This window comes from Taeniopygia guttata, chromosome 14 (genome assembly GCF_048771995.1).
Source record: "Taeniopygia guttata chromosome 14, bTaeGut7.mat, whole genome shotgun sequence".
Taxonomy (NCBI): domain Eukaryota; kingdom Metazoa; phylum Chordata; class Aves; order Passeriformes; family Estrildidae; genus Taeniopygia; species Taeniopygia guttata.
The window spans coordinates 7036987-7054406 of record NC_133039.1 but is presented as its reverse complement, the minus strand read 5'-3'; the positions used below and the strand labels follow the sequence as shown (position 1 = coordinate 7054406).

Genomic DNA, 17420 nt, shown 5'->3' with positions numbered 1-17420 from the left:
CAGAAATCCTCGGGGAAAACTGCTTATCCTCCCGCAGAGATGATCCGGGATTTTTGCTGGGATCTTAAACCTCCCAGCTAACGCAATCCTTGGCTGCTGGAAAAAAAACAGCTTTTGGAGCTGAGCTCTGCAAAGCCCGGCCTGGGATGGAGCAGAGGCTGCCACTGCCCCAGCCCTGCTCACACCCCCAGGACACGGAGCCCTGCCTCTCCTGCCAGCTCCTCTTCTCTGTTCCTTTTGAGCCGTGCCAGCCTTTCCCTGCCTGTGTTCTGGGAAGTTATTTCCCGAGTTCCCAGCGGGGATTTGGCCTTTGTGAAACCCCAGTTCCAACTTCCAGCAGTGTTATCTGGGCTTCCCAGGACCCTGCCTGCAGAGAGGAGGCTGAGCTGCCTCTCACAGCCAGCTTGGATTGAGTTACATCCACATGGATGCTGTAAAGCAACAAAATTCAACTCGGTTTTTTGGTCTCAGAAAGCCAAAATTACCCCACACGCACCAAAAAAAAAAAAAAATTGCAAAAGGAATATTTTTTTCCCCCTCCCAAGAATCCAGGCTCTTCCAGCAGCCACTGATTTGATGAGCTGGATGAAGCAGGGCACACTCCATCCCTGTCTGCCATGCCCAGGAATGTCTGTGCAGATAAATAAATGCTGCCTGCGTGATGGACTGCACTCACACCCCATCCCTGGAGCTGCAGCTTGGGGCAGCCCAGCTGCATTTTCCAAGGAAAAAGGTTTCGGAAGCGCAGCTCAAGCTGGTCCATTTCAAAACGCACAAACAAGACATTAAATAACAATGAAACGCTTTCAGTAAAATTTAAAAAAACTGATTGGGTGTTGCCAGCTCTCACAATCTCACGGCAACTCTTTGCAGCATCTGATTTTTTATTTCCCTCTAAGAGTTTCCAGCGCTGCTGATGGGAACGGGGGGTCCCTGAGGGACACTCCCCTGGCTCATGGGGTGACCTGGGGTCACCCTGGGTGTTCCAGAGCCAAGCCCCGAAGTCCTGGGGCTCCCCAGAGCTCCCCCTTGGCCCGTGGGGTGCCCTGGCTCTGTGCCACCCCGTGCCATGGGGTGCCACCCCGTGCCATGGGGTGCCACCCCGTGCAGGTCCCTGCAGTGGACCAGGGCTGTTCCCTGGGGCTGGTGTCACAAATGTCACCAGCTCTGATTAACCAGGGGGCTCCACACCATTAATTAGCACGTGGCAGCCTCCCTGTGAGAAGAATCCACTCCCAGCAGCACCAAAAGGAGCCAAACTCCCCTCCTGGGTTTTGAGGGGCAGCAGAGCACCCCCAAAGCTCTGTTACCCACCAAACCCACCCGCCCCTACAAAAACCCCTCCCCAGCTCACACCACCAGTGCCAGAGACCCTCCTGCTGCCACTGCTGAGCCACAGCCCAGGACAGGGATGTCCCCTGCCACCCACAGCCCAGTGTCACCACTGTCCCCAAGGCCAGGGACTCACAAAACCAACCTGCACCTTCAGCCTGCCCCTGAGCAGGGCCAGGGATAAAAAGGGCATTTCAGCCCCAGCCCAGGAAGCTGCAGGGACACTGTGGCCTCTCCACACCCCGGGTGCCACTGCCACGCTGCTGGCCTGTCCCCAGCCCCTCTGCCCCACAGACTCATGCCCAAAGAGGCTAAAATGCCTCAAAAGCCACTTGGGGCTTTATTTCAGGAATAGAAAAAAATATATATATATTCCACACCAGTGGCAGTGTGGACACCAGCTCTTCTGTGTCCTCCAGGAAAGGAGGAGGGAGAGGAGGAGGAAGAGGAGGAGGAAGAGGAGGAGGAAGAGGAGGAGGAAGAGGAGGACACACACACACAGAGCTACTCTAGAGGCCAGGCTGGTACCATCACCCTGGGATCCTGGTGGCTCCTGCAGTGCTTTGGCCACGATGTCACCGAGCTTTCAGCACAGGGGTCACCCCAAACCTCCTCCCAGGCTGGGGGGACACCCTGGGCCAGGCAGGATGGGCAGGGTGTCCCTCGGGGTGTCCCACCATGGCAGCAGCAGCTCCAGCCCTGCTCATGCTCTGGAGTGGGGATTTGCTGAACTCCACCGAGCTCATTTCCCCACTGGGATCAGGGCTCTAATCGGCTCAGTCCGGCCTGGGACCCCCCCACCCTGCTCCCGACACCAGCCTGTCCCCCGTGCCCATCCCAGCTCTCTGCCAAACCCAGTCGCCCCTGCAGGGAATGGCAGCACCTGGATGCACTCCAGGATCAGCCAGGACAGGTCAAACCTTTCCATCCCTGCTGGGCAGAGCTGGAGAAAACCCAGGCAGGAGCATTCCTGCCTAATTTACATTGTTAACATACTTCAAGTGAGCAGCCACAGTGTTTCCTCTCCTTTTCCTGTGTTTTTGGGCAGAAAATATCTCCTTTGCTCCCTCCAAAACAAACCTCAGCAGCGGAACCCACCAGGGCAGGGGGACACCTTGGGACATGGAGATGTCCTGAGGGGACAGGGAACACTGCTCAGAGCCCTGGTGTCCTTTCCCACTGTCTGGGAAATGTCCATTTGCCTCCAGCTGGGACCTCTCCAGCACTGGGGGATGCAGGGAGGGGATGCAGAGCCACCCCTGGGGCTGGGCAGCAGAAATGCAGGATCCTGACCCAAATCCAAGCAGGCAGAGGAGTGAGGGGCAACACTGGGAGCCCGGAAAGAGCCAAGGAAGGGGAGAACCCAATGCAGGAAAAGGGCCCAGGGGTTACTGCACCGCCAGAACAAGGGACCCATTTACACCCCCTGCCAGGGGCACCCTCCCTTGGCACTACTGGTTATACTGGGAGCTGAGCTGAGCCTCGGGCGAGCTTTAATTGCCACTATTATTACCACAGCTCTGTTGGGAGCTCAAAGGCTGCTGCCTGTGCACGGATTTAGGGATGTGCTTAACTTTAAGCAGATTTTTGTCACCGGTCTGGGAAGGGGAGGGGGTGAAACCCCACTGTCTTCCACGCTGCCAAGATGAGGAAAGCTGGGAGAAGCAGGAGCCCTGGCCATGCTGCCAGCAGTGCCCATGAGAAGCAGGAGGCTTTGGGACGGTGCCACGGCTGGAGTGGGATTGCTGTCTCCATTCTCTCCTACTCAGCAGGGCTGGGCTCTCTCCCCCTTCCCCTTTCCCCAGGAATGACTCAAATTTTCCCATTAAAGCAGCACCACAAAGGGGGTTATTGCAGCCTGCAGCCCCCAGGGCCAGGGCACCTCGGTGACACTCGGGGAAGGGGATAGAAAATGCCAAAGGAGCCTCAAACCCATCCAGAGGAGGACAGCAAATGCCAAAGGAGCCTCAAACCCACCTGGAGAGGGACAGCAAATGCCAAAGGAGCCTCAAACCCAACTGGGGAGGGACAGCAAATGCCAAAGGAGCCTCAAACCCACCTGGGGAGGGGCACTGAGGCGGGGAGCAGGCAGAGCACCCCCAGAGCACACAGCAGCTCTCCCCCCATCCCCAGGGCAGGCAAAGCACAGCCAGGATGCTCCCGGGGCTTCCCAAGGCCTGGCTGGTCCCACCTCCAGGCTGGGATGCTGCAGCCCCCCTGATGCTGCTGGGAGGGCTGGGGGCTCTCTCCATCCCTCTCTGCTGGCCCCACACATCTCCCCCAGCCCCATCCCCCAGCTGGAGGCAGTCTGAGCGGGCTCCAGCTCCAGATGTTGGTGAAATGCTATAAATAACAGAGGGGGAGGGGAGAGGGGCTGGTGGGACGCCAGCAGCACCAAACACAAGCAGATGTTCCTCCCCTTCCCTGCAGGGCCGGAGCTGGGACTGGGCAGGGAAGTGAGGCTCCAGCATCCAGAGAGCCACCCCTGGCAGAGGTTTTCCAGCAGCCAGGAATAAATCCCTGGGCAGGAGCAGTAAAAGGGAATAAACCCCTGGGCAGGAGCAGTAAATCGGAATAAACCCTTGGATCCTTGGGCAGGGGCAGTAAAAGGGAATAAACCCTTGGGCAGGGGCAGTAAATGGGAATAAATCCCTGGGCAGGAACAGCAAATGGGAATAAACCCTTAGGCAGGAGCAGCAAACAGGAATAAACCCCTGGGCAGGAGCAGCAAACAGGAATAAACCCTTGGGCAGGGGTAGTAAAAGGGAATAAACCCTTGGATCCTTGGGCAGAAGGAGCAAACAGGAATAAATCCTTGGGCAGGAACAGCAATTGGGAATAAACCCTTGGGCAGGAGCAGCAAACAACCTGCTCCCATTTTCAAGCAGCCACAACTGTAATTACCACCCACTCCCATTCCAGAGGAGGTGTTTCAGCTCTGACATCAATGGTCAGAAGAGGAAACCCTCCTTCCCCCAGCATCTCCCACGTCCACGTCTCAGCAGGACAAAGTTTCAGCAGCTCCCAGGACTGCGGAGTGCCCACGGGCACCTCTACCCCACAGCAAAGGAGGAGCTCAAACCTGGCTGAGCTGCCACCAAAAAGCTTTTTTGGGAGAGCCTGTGGTGACCCTGGAGTCAGCAGGGTGACCTTCAGCGTGGCCAGGAGGAGAGCAGGCTGCTGCAGGCTCCCAAAGGTGCCAGCACAGACTGTGTCTCCCCTGGGTGCCACAGCCCCGTGCCACCCCCAGGCCCCTCACCTGCCTGCCCCCAGCACTGGGCTGCTGTAATTTACCCAAATCTCTTGCATTATTCCAATTACTCCAATTATTTCAATTGCTCCAGCTGAGTTTGAGCGATAGGAACATTAAAAAAAAAAAAAGGTATTTATTGGGCAGCAGTGAGATTTGTGCTGTTCCTCCAGCATCCTCCTGCCACCCTGGGGGCTGCACCAGCACACACCCAGTGCCCTTTGGATGCATCCCACCACTCTGTGTGCCAGCAGGCAGCACAAAGGCAGCGGGTGAGGGTGGCAGGGAGTGACTCCAATTAGCAATGGCACACATCCAGCCACGGCTCCTCGGCAGGACCCAGGGCCGAGCTGCTGCTGCTGGGGTAATTTGGATATTTCTGGGATTTTTCTGGTGGCAGTCCTTGAGAGGAGGAGGAGGATGAGCCATGCCATGGAAAACACGGACTTGCACCGCGGAGGGAAGGATGATGCCCACAGTGGGCACCAAGCCTCAGCAGGGTCCTTCTGGCCCCAGGGATGCTTCCCCTGAGCCCTGCAGCCCTTTTGGGCACAGCTGAGGGCACAGTGGTGGGGTCACCGGTGCCAGGGTGGTGCAAAAGTCATCACAAGAGATTAATGAGGCCCTTCACCATCCCACGCCACCAGAGCAGCAGCAAGAAGAGCTTTGCATTTCCCTGTGCCCTCCACCTGTGTCCAGCTCACTGCCAAGCCTGGTCCTGTGCCAGCACCCTGCCAGAGCCCTGCCCCAGGGGTTTGTGATCCCAAGAAAGTGCCAGGCAGGAGAAAACAAGAGCAGGAAGGACGTGGAGGGCGGGGAGGTGCCCGAGGAGCAGCCCGTGGTGGCAACGCTGCCAGGCTGTGGGATGGCACCGCTCCCACCCTGGCACCGGGGAAAGCACTTCCCTCATGGCTCCCAGCAGGGCCTCACCTCCAGGAAACCTCCTGCCAAAAAAAATCACAGCTCTGCCTTGCCCACGGCTGTGCCCAGGGACGGGGTAAGCCTGGATTTGCCCCTCTCCGACATCCCTGCAGCATTAGGGAAATCCCTGAGCACAAAGGGGCCTCTCAGCACGGGGCTGCAGGGCCACCTCCTGCCTGGCACCTCATCCTGCCTGGCACCTTGTCCTGCCTGGCACCTCGTGTCCTTGTGAGGGTCCCCAGTGGGGCTACAGGGCCATGTCCTGCCTGGCACCTCGTCCTGCCTGGCACCTCGTATCCCTGTGAGGGTCCCCAGTGGGGCTACAGGGCCATGTCCTGCCTGGCACCTCGTCCTGCCTGGCACCTCGTGTCCCTGTGAGGGTCCCCAGTGGGGCTACAGGGCCATGTCCTGCCTGGAACCTCATGTCCCCATGGGGACAGGCCCAATGAGGGTCCCCAGTGGGGCTGCAGGGCCATGTCCTGCTCAGCACCTCATGTCCCCAGTGAGGGTCCCCAGTGGGGCTGCAGGGCCATGTCCTGCTCAGCACCTCATGTCCCCATGAGGGTCCCCAGTGGGGCTGCAGGGCCATGTCCTGCTCAGCACCTCGTGTCCCCATGGGGACAGGCCCAATGAGGGTCCCCAGTGGGGCTGCAGGGCCATGTCCTGCTCAGCACCTCATGTCCCCAGTGAGGGTCCCCAGTGGGGCTGCAGGGCCATGTCCTGCTCAGCACCTCGTGTCCCCAGTGAGGGTCCCCAGTGGGGCTGCAGGGCCATGTCCTGCTCAGCACCTCGTGTCCCCATGGGGACAGGCCCAGTGAGGGTCCCCCATGGGCACACCCCGCTGTGGGCACACCCCGCTGTGGGGACACCAGCCGTGCCCAGCCCCACGGGGTGCAGCCGATGCCCCCGGCAGGAGCTGTGCCCCATTCCCTGGCAGCCCCAGAGCTGGGGAGTTTCTCAGGCACAAGCTGTGGGAAGCAGGAATGTTTTCCAGGCACCCACGCTCTCCCCCCGGGCAGGGCTGGAGCCAACAGCAGCAGCAGCAGCAGCAGCAGAGCCTTGGCTGGAGCTGGGAGCAGCTGGCCCAGCCCAGGGAGAGAGGGAGGGAGGATGGAGGAGGCCGAAAGTGCCACGTGCACGTGTTTTCATGGAGAGAGACAACTTTTCCAGCAGGGTCTGCCAAGGGAACACACAGCCAGGGCACCAGACAGCTCCTCTGCTCCACAGGGATCAGCTCCAGCACCATGTGGGGCAGCAGCGTGGGTCCTGGCAGGCTGGGGTCTGTCCAAGAGGAGAAATATGGAATCTCCATTCTGGATTGAAAGGGATCTCTGCAGATCCAGAGGGATCTGTTTTCTGCTGGGTGGGAGGGAAAAGAGCATCAGCCACTGAGCAGGGCTCGAGCTGCTGGGGCAAGGGAAAAGTCCTTCCATGAAAAGTCCTTCCCACGCTCACCACGAACCCCCAGGCCACAGGAGGGATTGCTCTGGACAATGGGAAGGCAGAGGGAGATGCTGGGAATAAACTCCCCCAATCCCACAGCGTTCCCTCCCTCCACAGGGGCTGTGCTGCAGCACAGAGCTCGTGTCCCACACTGTGACACCCCAAATCAGAGCGCTGGCACACCCCAAATGGAGCCAGAGCAGGGACAGGGCAGAGGGCAGAGCCAGGCACGGCTCCCAGCCCAGCTCAGCGTGCCTTTCACCAGGTCTGTGCTGGAGCCGGGCACCTCCAGGCTCTGCCCAGCCCCCCCAGCTGCTTTTGGAGGCCAGGCCTTGAGCAATCCCCAACCACTGGCTGGAGCTGGCCCCATTCCTTGTCTCCAGTGACCCTGGGTCACAGCAGGAATCCAGTCCTGCAGCTCTGTGCTCCCACAGCTCGCCTGGCACCCAGGGCTCCCAGGAAAACCCCTGCAGGTGGAGGAGGCTCTGTGATGCACCAGGCACCGCCAGGAGCACTCCCACCCCCGGGAACACCCCGGGACAGGGAGGGTTCTTGGGAAAGGAAAGGTATTTTCCTTTCCCAAGGAAAGGGCTGAGGCTGCTCAGGCTCTGTGCTCCTGCTTTTCCCCATGCCAGGCTTGGGGGTCACTGTGGCAGGACCACAGCAAACCCCACAACCCACCAGGGCCAGCAGCTCCTGCTCAAACCCACCAGGACCTGCCCGAGGGGCTGATTTTTAGGGACAGGCTGCAATCCCAACACCCTGCAGGAGGCCAGCTGTTAGTCAAGGCAGCTCACACAGAATGGGGAAAACTGATCTGCACCACAGGCCAGCTAGGACACCAATCCTGGTCCCCTCCACCAGCCCCAAACCCCCCACCCTATAGAGGTGCTACACTCAGCCTCGCAGAGCCCAGTAAAGCACAACAGGGTGGGAAGGAAGGCACAAGCCACCCTGCTGTCCCTTTGGGGCTGGTTTTCTCCTCCTGCTGTGCCAGCCAGCCCCCCTGGCAGCGAGGGGGCAGGGGGACACATCTGCACCCCCAGCCCGGCCCCTGCCCAGGCAGGGGAGAACAGGCGCTGCTCTGTGAGTGCTGGGCCCAGGGAAGTTCAATAGTTTACTCCCAATATTTGTCTTGGCCGGGCAGCTCAGCTCGCTGGAGGAAATGGGGCAGGGGGAGGGCTCCAAACATCCTCTGCATTCCTTGCACCAACAGCAACGCCAGCGCCGGGGCACCCGCGCTCGCTCGGGGTCACCCTTTGTGCTTGGAAACGCTGCAATAAAACATCCAGGGGTGCCATTTTCCAGAAAGCAGCAGGGGGGTGAGGGGCCTCGGGCCCAGCCCTCAGCTCCACACATAAACTACTCCCTTCTCCCCACAAAACCCCCAAAAAACCCTCCTGCACAAAACCCCCTGAGCTGGGCGCAGCACCCTGAGCCTCCAGCTCTGCTGGGGCTCCCCTTGAGCTCCCCCTGCAAAAATCAGCCCTGCTGTCACTGCCCCCATTGCACAATGCTGGCACCAGCCCCATCCCACAGCACTGCTAGAAACCCGGGATCAACCCAGGACCATCAGGGCTCCTTCTGCCGAGCTCCAAAAATGACATTTTTTAAACCAAGCTCCTTAAAGACGAGGGATGCCCCTTGGCAGGGAGCTGAGCTTATCTCCAGCTGAGCAGGGCAGGGGCAGATAAGGGACTGGGGTGGCCCTGGGAGCCGGGCAAGCGAGGATCTCCTGAGATAACCCCAGAGCCAGCTGCTCCTGCTGATAAACCTGGGGTGAAGGGGGTGCCAGTGCCAGTCCTGGGGTGCTGGGCACGCTGCCGTCCGTGCCTATGGCAAGGGGAACACAGAGCCCCCAGAAAGGGCCAACAGCCCCAGAAGGGCACTCTCAAACCCCAAAGAGGGATTTTGGGTGCCCAGCACAACCCAGCAGCCACTCCAGGGGGGCTTTGTCCCCACATTGCAGCCCCTTACAGGGTCTCCCACATCCCCAAGGCTCAGCCCCAGATGCCAGTGCAGAGCAGGGAACTCTTCCAGGCAAAGCCGGCTACTCACCCGCTTACAACTAATTAGGGCTTGTCTTAATTAAATCCTGCTAACCAGGAACGGCCCCAAGGCCAGAATTAACTGATTTACCTGGGATGGCCTCTGGCTGCTGCTCTGGTGGGGAAGGAGCCAGCCCTGTGCTGGACACACGAGGCAGGAGCTGCCAGGGCTTGGGAAGAGCCCCTGGAGCGCTTCCCCAGGGCACACATCAGTGCCCAGGGAATGCCAGCCCAGCCAGGTGCCAGGGCCACCTTCCCAAGGCCGAGAGCTCAGCCTGCAGAGGCTGGAGCAGAGGGATTAGCCCTCCCACCACCTTTTGTGCTGCTCGTGTCTTTAAGGGGATTAGTCCCTGTAATTCCAGAGAGGGTTTAAGCACAGAACACCCCCGGGAGCAGCGGGGCTCTGCCTGGCGAGGCAGTGACCCCACTCCCAGCAGATGGGCACGGAGAGGCAGAGGCCCAGGAATACATTGGGACACCCAGGCACTGCTGCTCCTGGCCCCACTCCTTCCTCAAGCATCCCTGGGACAGCTCAGTGCCAGGCTGGAGACCCTGCCAAGGGCAAGAGCCACAGCCAGGCAGTCCAAATTGTGCAGCCTGGAGAAGAGGAGGCTCCAGGGAGAGCTCAGAGCCCTTTCCAGTACCTAAAGGGGCTCCAGTAGAGCTGCAGAGGGACTGAGGACAAGGGATGGAGGGACAGGACACAGGGAATGGCTCCCACTGCCAGAGGGCAGGGATGGATGGGATATTGGGAATTAGGAATTATTTCCTGGGAGGATGGGCAGCCCTGGCACAGGTGCCCAGAGCAGTTGTGGCTGATCCCTGGCAGTGTCCCAGGCCAGGATGGACAGGGTCTGGAGCAGCCTGGGATGGTGGAAGGTGTCCCTGCCATGGCAGGGCTGCATTAACTGACCTGCCCCTTCCACCCCAACCCATTCCAGAATCCTCTGCCCACTGAGCAGCCTCTCACACCTTCACAGCACCGGCACCTGCAGGGAATTGTCTCTTTCTCCCCTTCCCAGTGCTCATAAAACTACTAAAATTGGGCTTTCACAGGCTCACCACTAACAAACGACTCACGCCAACTTATTGTACCTGGAAACAAACTCCTGCAAAGCTTTAGTGGGAAAAGAGAGACACTGAGCCAACAAAATCCAGCTCCACGTTTGGATAGGGTCTGAACGTGCACAGCAATGGAACCAAAACATTCAGGAGTCCAGGCAAAATGTAATGAAATTAAATTACAATATGGATCTTGCCAGAAAGAATTATGTCAACACCTTGAGCTTCAATTCCTTATTTATAGAGACCTGTGGTTCTGGAGAAAGCCTCAGCTGATTACAAGTTTAATTTTTGCTCTCTCATATCCCAGCCTGGAGTCTCCCACCACCAGTGCCTGTAAAATCTCCACATCCAGAGACAGAGCAAAGGACTGGGAGACAAAACCAGCTGAGAACAGACCTTCACTTACACCCTGAGCTCCTTCATAGTGCTGGGTACATGATTCCCCCTCACTCCCCCAGGCTGGAGGGCAGGAATGAACACAGAAGTGCTGCCACACCATCAGGGCTGGGAGCACTCAAGGAATGGTGCTTTAGGGGCGAAAAGGAGCTCTTCAGAACCTCTTTTTGTAAGTCAGCTGTGTCTGGAAGCCTTGGCCCCCTCCAGCCTGGGAGTTCTCACTGGAAGTCAGCAGCACTGGCACCTTTGCTCCCCATTTCCATCCCACAAGTCCAGCACCTCCTACCCAGATGGGAGCAGCCCCACATGCAGGGGCTGGGCAGGGATTCCCCACAGCCACAGCACCTCCCGAGGCACCAGCACATCCAGATCCAACCCTGGGGATGATTTATCCCTCCACACTGCACAGCAGCTCTGGGACAGCCCTGGATAAACAGCTGGGGGTGTGCAGCACATCCCCTTCTCCACAACTCGCACGGGTCTTGGGAATAAACAGAGCATCCAAAAAAAAAACCCAAAAAAACAAAAAACCACCAGCCCAAACCCAATATTGTTTTAAGGTTTCCTCTGCCATGTCAAGCCCACGAGCCCGAGCAGGCTGGAGCAGCTCCAAGGGATGGAGCAGAGGCACAGCAGAGGCTCTGTGCCGCTGCCAGGGCACACGCTGAAGGCCCCGCCGCTGCCAGAAGATTTTTAATTTATTCTAAACCATTTAATAGTCCTGCCATTGAACAGAACCATCGACAGCTGGCTGGGAGCCCACTAGTGAGCGGGGCTGGGTTTGAAGGAAAGCTGCTGGAGCCCATCCCTGAGAGCCGAGGGGGCTGGGGAGAGCTGCACTTCCAGCAGCTCCGAGTTAATATCAGCTTCCCAATCATTCCGAGGGAAAGTTTTTGATTACTCGGGGATGCAGAAGGGATCAGCAGCGGCTGGACCACCCACAGCATCCCCGGGTATTGGAGCCCTGCAGCGGGTCCGGGCTGGGGGCAGCAGCCGGGGGACTATTTCAGTGTCGGGGAGCTGGGGGGTCCCGGGGTGACCCCGCTGTCCCCTCGGGAGCGTGTGGCTCCGGGAACAAAGGCTCTTGGCAGGGCACGGCTCCTCGCGATGCTAATCTGCCTCTCGCCTCCCCCCCGGCTTTGTGTTTCACTAAAAATACCGCGCTGGAGGAAGTCCGTGCGGCGGGGTGGATGCTCTCCTCCCCGGGAGGGGCTTCCTGCGCTGGCCCGGCACCGAAATAGCCCCCAGCCCCTGCCCTGCCCCTGCCCGAGGCCACCCGAGCCCCTTCCCAAAGCACCAGGGGGGGATGCGGGACCGCGGGGCTCGTCCTGCAGCATCCCGGGCTGCTCCAGAACCGGGAGCGCTGCCCGCAGCATCGGCCTCGGGTCCCTGCCATCACCTCCCCCGGGGGTCGTGGGGATGCCCAGCACACGCTGCCCACCCTACCCACAGCTCCACGATCCCACCAGCAGCCCCCAACTCGCACCACCAGAGCGTCATTTCACCCCGGGGATGGGCACCAGGGCACAGGATCTGCCCCATCCTTTGGGATGTGGAGCCTCTGCGGCAGCACCAGCACCCAAAATCATCCCAGAGCACTCTGGACCTCCAAGTCCAGCTCGTTCGGACACCTCCCATCACCTCCCCCGGGTGTCGTGGGCATGCCCAGCACACGCTGCTCACCCCACCCACAGCTCCACAATCCCACTGGTGGCCCCCACTCGCACCACCAGAGGGTCATTTCACCCCGGGGATGGGCACCGGGGCTGCATGGGGCACGGGATCTGCCCCATCCTTTGGGATGTGGAGCCTCCCATCCCCTGCGGCAGCACCAGCACCCAAAATCATCCCGGAGTGCTCTGGACCTCCAAGTCCAGCTCGTTCGGACACCTCCCATCACCCCAGGTTGCTCCCAGGTCCATCCTGGGTACCCCCAGGATGAGGATTTGCACCCCCACTGCCCCAGCCCCCCGTGGCGAGCTGGAGCTGCTGCAGAGCCCACCCAGCGGGTACCCAGCGGGTGACACGCGATGCCACAGCCCGGCGACATCAATAATGCAGCGGGGTCAGCGCCAGCGGCCCCACCGCTCCGCCCGGCTGCTGCCACCACCCTGGCACGGAAATCCCAACACCAGGGACCCCTGTGCCACTCCTGGCCGGGCTCCCACCCAGCACAAACCCCTGAGGGCACAGGGGTGCCCATGGCAAGGGCTCTCCAGGCACCTTGCCTTCCTCATCCATGCCATGCCCTCACCCACGCTGCAGGTGCAGCTTTGCAAAGTGAGTTTTTTTTAAAAGCAGAAACAGGCAGAGGCCCCAGGGTGGCACATCCCTGATGCCCCCTGGGCACAAACACGGCTTCCCCTCGGCTCTGCCCTCCCACCCCCACAAACAGCTGCTGTGGGAAGGGCAGGGAACTCGCAGGACACAGCCACAGCTCCCCGGGCTCTGTGCCCCAGGGCTTCCCCACACCTCTCCCTGCACAGCAGGAGCCTCGCCAGGCTGTGCCAGGGCTGAGCTTTGCCATCCTCCCCCTCCCACAGAGCCCAGCCTGCCGCGGGCACTGGAAGATGCTGCAGGGAAGTGCTTTAATTCAAACCATCCACTTATTTTTATTTTTTTTTAAATTGCATAATTGCTGCAGACATTTCTGCTCATGTTCGGTTTTATTACATCTCTGTGGTTATTCTACAAGCCCTAAATTTTGGGCCTCAACTGAGTTGGCAAAGTGCTCCAGAAACATCTGTCCCGAGTTACTCCCCTCGCGGGGCTGTGGCAGAAGACATCACAACACAGGGGGTTTATTTGGAACAGACAAAAAGTTCTTACTCCTGACCCAAAGAGAAGGGTAAATATTGACTGTCTCGAGGTCAGCATTGACCCCACACCTGGTCCCCACAGCTGTCCCCAGACACGCAGGGAGCTCAGGAGCTGCCACCACCCCCCTGTCACCCCAGGGACACCAGGCTGCTGCCTGCAGCTCCTGCCAGCTGCCATCCTCAGGTGACACATCCCTCCCCAGCAGCACAGGACAATCAACAGCCACTAATTCCCCTCCTTTAAATCCCCAGCAGCTCCAAGATGTGGGTTTGTCCTCCACAGGATAAACTCTGGAGAAGTTTATCCTTCACAAAGGTTGTAAAGGTCCCTTTGCACACCCACCCCCTGCACACCAGAGCGTGAAGGAAGGGAATTGCACCACCCCCAGCGCCTCTCTGGCTTTGCCGTTGCTCTTGTTTCTCCTACAAACACACCTGGAGAAGGCAGCACGTCCCAAGGACATCCCCAGGGCCATACCAGGGTCCCAGTGCCAGCACATCCCTCCCAGCACCCAGCAGGATTTTTCATAGAGGAGCACAGAGAGAAGAAAGAGAAAACAATTTCTATTTCTGCTCCTTGTTTTTCCCATGTGGAATGTGTTTGGAGAATTGTTTACCTGGGGTGATTGCTTGGGTGGATTCTGGTGAGGATTGTTTGAGCCTGGTGGCCAATCCAACCCAACCCAATCCAATCCAACCCACCTGGGGCTGGACTCTCAGAGAGGGTCACAAGTTGTGAGTTACATGTGGTAGTTAGAAAAGTAGGTTTGCAGTTTTAGTATCTCCTTTAAATAGTATATTAATGTGTTATAGTATAGTTATAATAAAGAAATCATTCAGCCTTCTGAGCTGGAGTCAGACACCAGCATTTCTTCCCCCCAGGTTCACCTGATTTCCAATAAGCACCTGGCATGGAGGACACGTGCCCTGCCAGGGGACAGAGTGGGACAAACCCCCCCAGCCCAGCAGACACAGGAATGGGCACAATTCTGTAGGGCAGGGCAGCCCTGGCTCCTCGTGCCACCACAGGGCACTGTCCCCATGGCACTGGGGACAGCAGAGCTGTGGCAGCCACAGCTGCTGGCTGCCAGCCCTGCTCCCCGGCAGGATTTTAAATACCTGCTGAATTATTCATGGCATCACCGAGGTTCCTGGAGCACGAGGTGCTGGGCACCAGGTCCCTGCCGGGGTGCACGGTGACCTCCCCACCCATGGCAGCTCCGGGGGGGTGGCAGGGCTGTGCCCACCCTCCCTGCTCCATCACATCCAGATTTCCCTCCTGGTTTTGTTTCAGCTGCTCGTCTCTTCAGGCTGCCCTGAAGAAGCCCGGCCTCCAATGCAGGAAAACTCCAGCTTTTCTATAAACAAACGCTGCTGACAAAAATGCAGCTCCCTGGAGCAGCCCCGGAGCACCGGCCCCACTCCCCACAGGGGCAGCCTGGGGCCACGGGGGGAAGGAGCTGCCTTCTCTCCTTCACTGAACGCCTCAGAAAAGCCCTAAATCTGGCTGGGGACAAATCTCTGAGTGTATCCCAGCTGTCACAGCCTCACTGCAGCAGAGATCTCCCAAAAACCCTTCACACTCAAGAACTGAACATTCCAGTGCCTGTGATCTGCTGGATTAGGGTTAGGTTTGAGCTGCCCCATGGGGGGACACGGTGCTGGGGGCTGAGCAGGGCAGAAATCGGGGTCCACCACGCCTTCTCCACCAAGCCCTGGCCTCCTGCTGCTTTGGCAGCCAGCAAAGGGCACACCCCAACCAGACCAGGAGCCTGGAGAAGGTTTGACCACCTTGAATCTGGCAGGGTGGCAAGGCACAGGAGCAGGATGCAGGTCCTGCTGCTCTGGCCACCCCTGACCTGATCCCAGAGCCACACAGGGCCCTGGCACAGAGAAGTGACCTTGGCAGGACAGCTGGCAGTGCCCAGCTCTCCCGAGAGCTGCCGAGGCAGGAGCAAACCATCTCAGCAGCTGAGCCCATCCCCACGAAGGGGGAATCACCCCCAGAGCCAGCTCCCCTCGTCCAGCCTGAACATCAGCCCTGTCTCCAGCACTGAAAATCCCCTCTGGGGGGGAACACGGGCTCTCCTCCCCCTCCCCACTCCCTGCCCTGCTCTCCCTGTCCCACCCTCTCCTTGGAGGAGCCAAAAGCCAAAGGCCGGAAAGGACCGTCCTGTTCCCCTGGCCTGACTTCCCGTCAGCTCCCGCTGCTGGATCCCGACCAGCACACGGAGCAGCAGCAGAGGAAATGCCCCGTGTGGAGAGCCACCCTCTCCTTGGGAATGGCTCCTGTCCCAGCCCTGTCCCAGGGTGGTGGAGAGCCACCCTCTCCTTGGGAATGGCTCCTGTCCCAGCCCTGTCCCAGGGTGGTGGAGAGCCACCCTCTCCTCGGGAATGGCTCCTGTCCCAGGGTGGTGGAGAGCCACCCTCTCCTTGGGAATGGCTCCTGTCCCAGCCCTGTCCCAGGGTGCTCAACCCCCAGGGGAAGCACAGCCACCGGCACCTTCACACAGACCTCTCGACAGCTTCAAATCGGGCAATAAAGAAAGAAAAATAAAACACTGCCTGCAAGCCTGCCCCAGGGAAGGGGAACCTCTGCAAGATTCCAAACAGCTCCAGAGGGAAGGACCAGAGGTGGGACCCTCCTCTCCTGCCTCACACCAGCATCAGCCCTTATTGCACAGGGGGATTTCTGCACCAGGGGCTCCTGAGGACACAAGGCTTTCCCGACTTTCCCATGGATGTCCTCCTGGCAGCCCAGTGGCCACTTCTGGGCCAGCACTAGCCACCACCCCCACTGCGAGGGGACAGAGACCGACCTGGCAGTGCGGCCCCTGCAGGGCCCCAGGGAGGAGGAGGAGGAGGAGGAGGAGGAGGAGGAGGAGGAGGGGGATGCCCAGGAGGCTGTGGAGCAGCCCAGAGCAGCAAGGGCAGGACAGGGGGGACACGAATGGGAGGGGACAGATGGCCGAGGGGCAGGGTCACACACTGCCCACCCAGCTGGGGCTGGCTCTGCTATCAGCCCCGCACGAGCCTGCGCCGTCTCCAGCCCCGCAGCCATGGAAACTGGACGTTTTCCACCCCGAATTCCTTCCCTTTTGGAAAGGAGTTTACCAATAAAAGGCACTTAGTGCCGAATCCCAGACCAGACCCAGGCCGCTTAAAAAGAGCCAATTAACTTCCTATTCCAGCAAAAAAGCTGCGAACATGCTCAGCCCAGATGTTCCCTCCCTCCTGCAAATAATGGAGGGAGAGAAGCTCATTCATGAGCTCCAGTTTGGCCACAGCCCTGCTCTGTGATACCAACCTCGGCTGAGGCACCATGGGGTCACTGTCCCCAGGTCTGGCAGCCCCCCAGAAGCTCAGGAGCCCCTCGGGGACACCGGAGGGGAGGGAATGCAGAGCCCCCAACAGCCAGCACTGCCTGGTGCCAGGGATCCCACAGGGCAGCCGGGGACACCGGGGTCCCCAAGGTGACAGCCACACACCGAAGGGTTTTCTCTGCCAGGACAAGCCGTGCTGAAGGAGGAAGGAGATGCCAGGGGTGGCACACCCCGCTGTGCCCTCACCTTCCTGCTGCCGTGCGAGGAGAAGCTGTGGGAATGCCTCTGGAGGCCGCCCCCGCTCAGATCCAGCTGTGGCTTCCAGACCTCGCCGTTGTCACCGGGCAGGATCCCATTGTGCACCATGTCCTCGGTGCAGGTGAGCCGCAGGCTGCACAGGTACTCGTCCGTCTCCTTGTCCACCACCAGCAAGCGTGTCTCTGTCTCCACGGCCTTGATGCGCTGCACCACCTGGGAAGGACAGGGACAGCTCAGCTGGAGCCCAGCGGGACACCCAAGGGCCATCAGCTCCCCCCTGGGTAAAGGGTTACGCTTCCAGCTACGGGTGATGGGGCAGAAAGGGCAAGAACGCAGATTTGGGACATCTCTGGTCCAGCAGCCACACAGCAGCACTGCCCAGAGCACCAGGAGCACCCTGCCCAGCTACCAGGGATCGCCTCCTGCTCAGTCAACAGCTCCAGAGGCTGTCACTGCCCCTCAGGCATCAGCAACTCTGCCTGGTACTGTCCCATGCAGGGACAGCCCAGCCTGTCCCACCAAGCTAACACCCAAAATCTCCTCAATCCACGGTGTCCTTCTACAC

At 59.6% G+C, this 17420-nt stretch overlaps 1 protein-coding gene across 2 annotated transcripts in view; it reads right to left on the bottom strand.

Moving 5' to 3' along the window:
- NHERF2 (NHERF family PDZ scaffold protein 2) overlaps positions 1-17420 on the bottom strand; it is a 34288-nt gene that overhangs the window by 13042 nt on the left and 3826 nt on the right. For both annotated transcript variants that reach the window (XM_030285084.4, XM_002187225.6), the window contains exon 2: positions 16844-17068. In XM_030285084.4, the coding sequence (XP_030140944.3) occupies positions 16844-17068 (225 nt within the window). The remainder of the gene's footprint in view (positions 1-16843; positions 17069-17420) is intronic.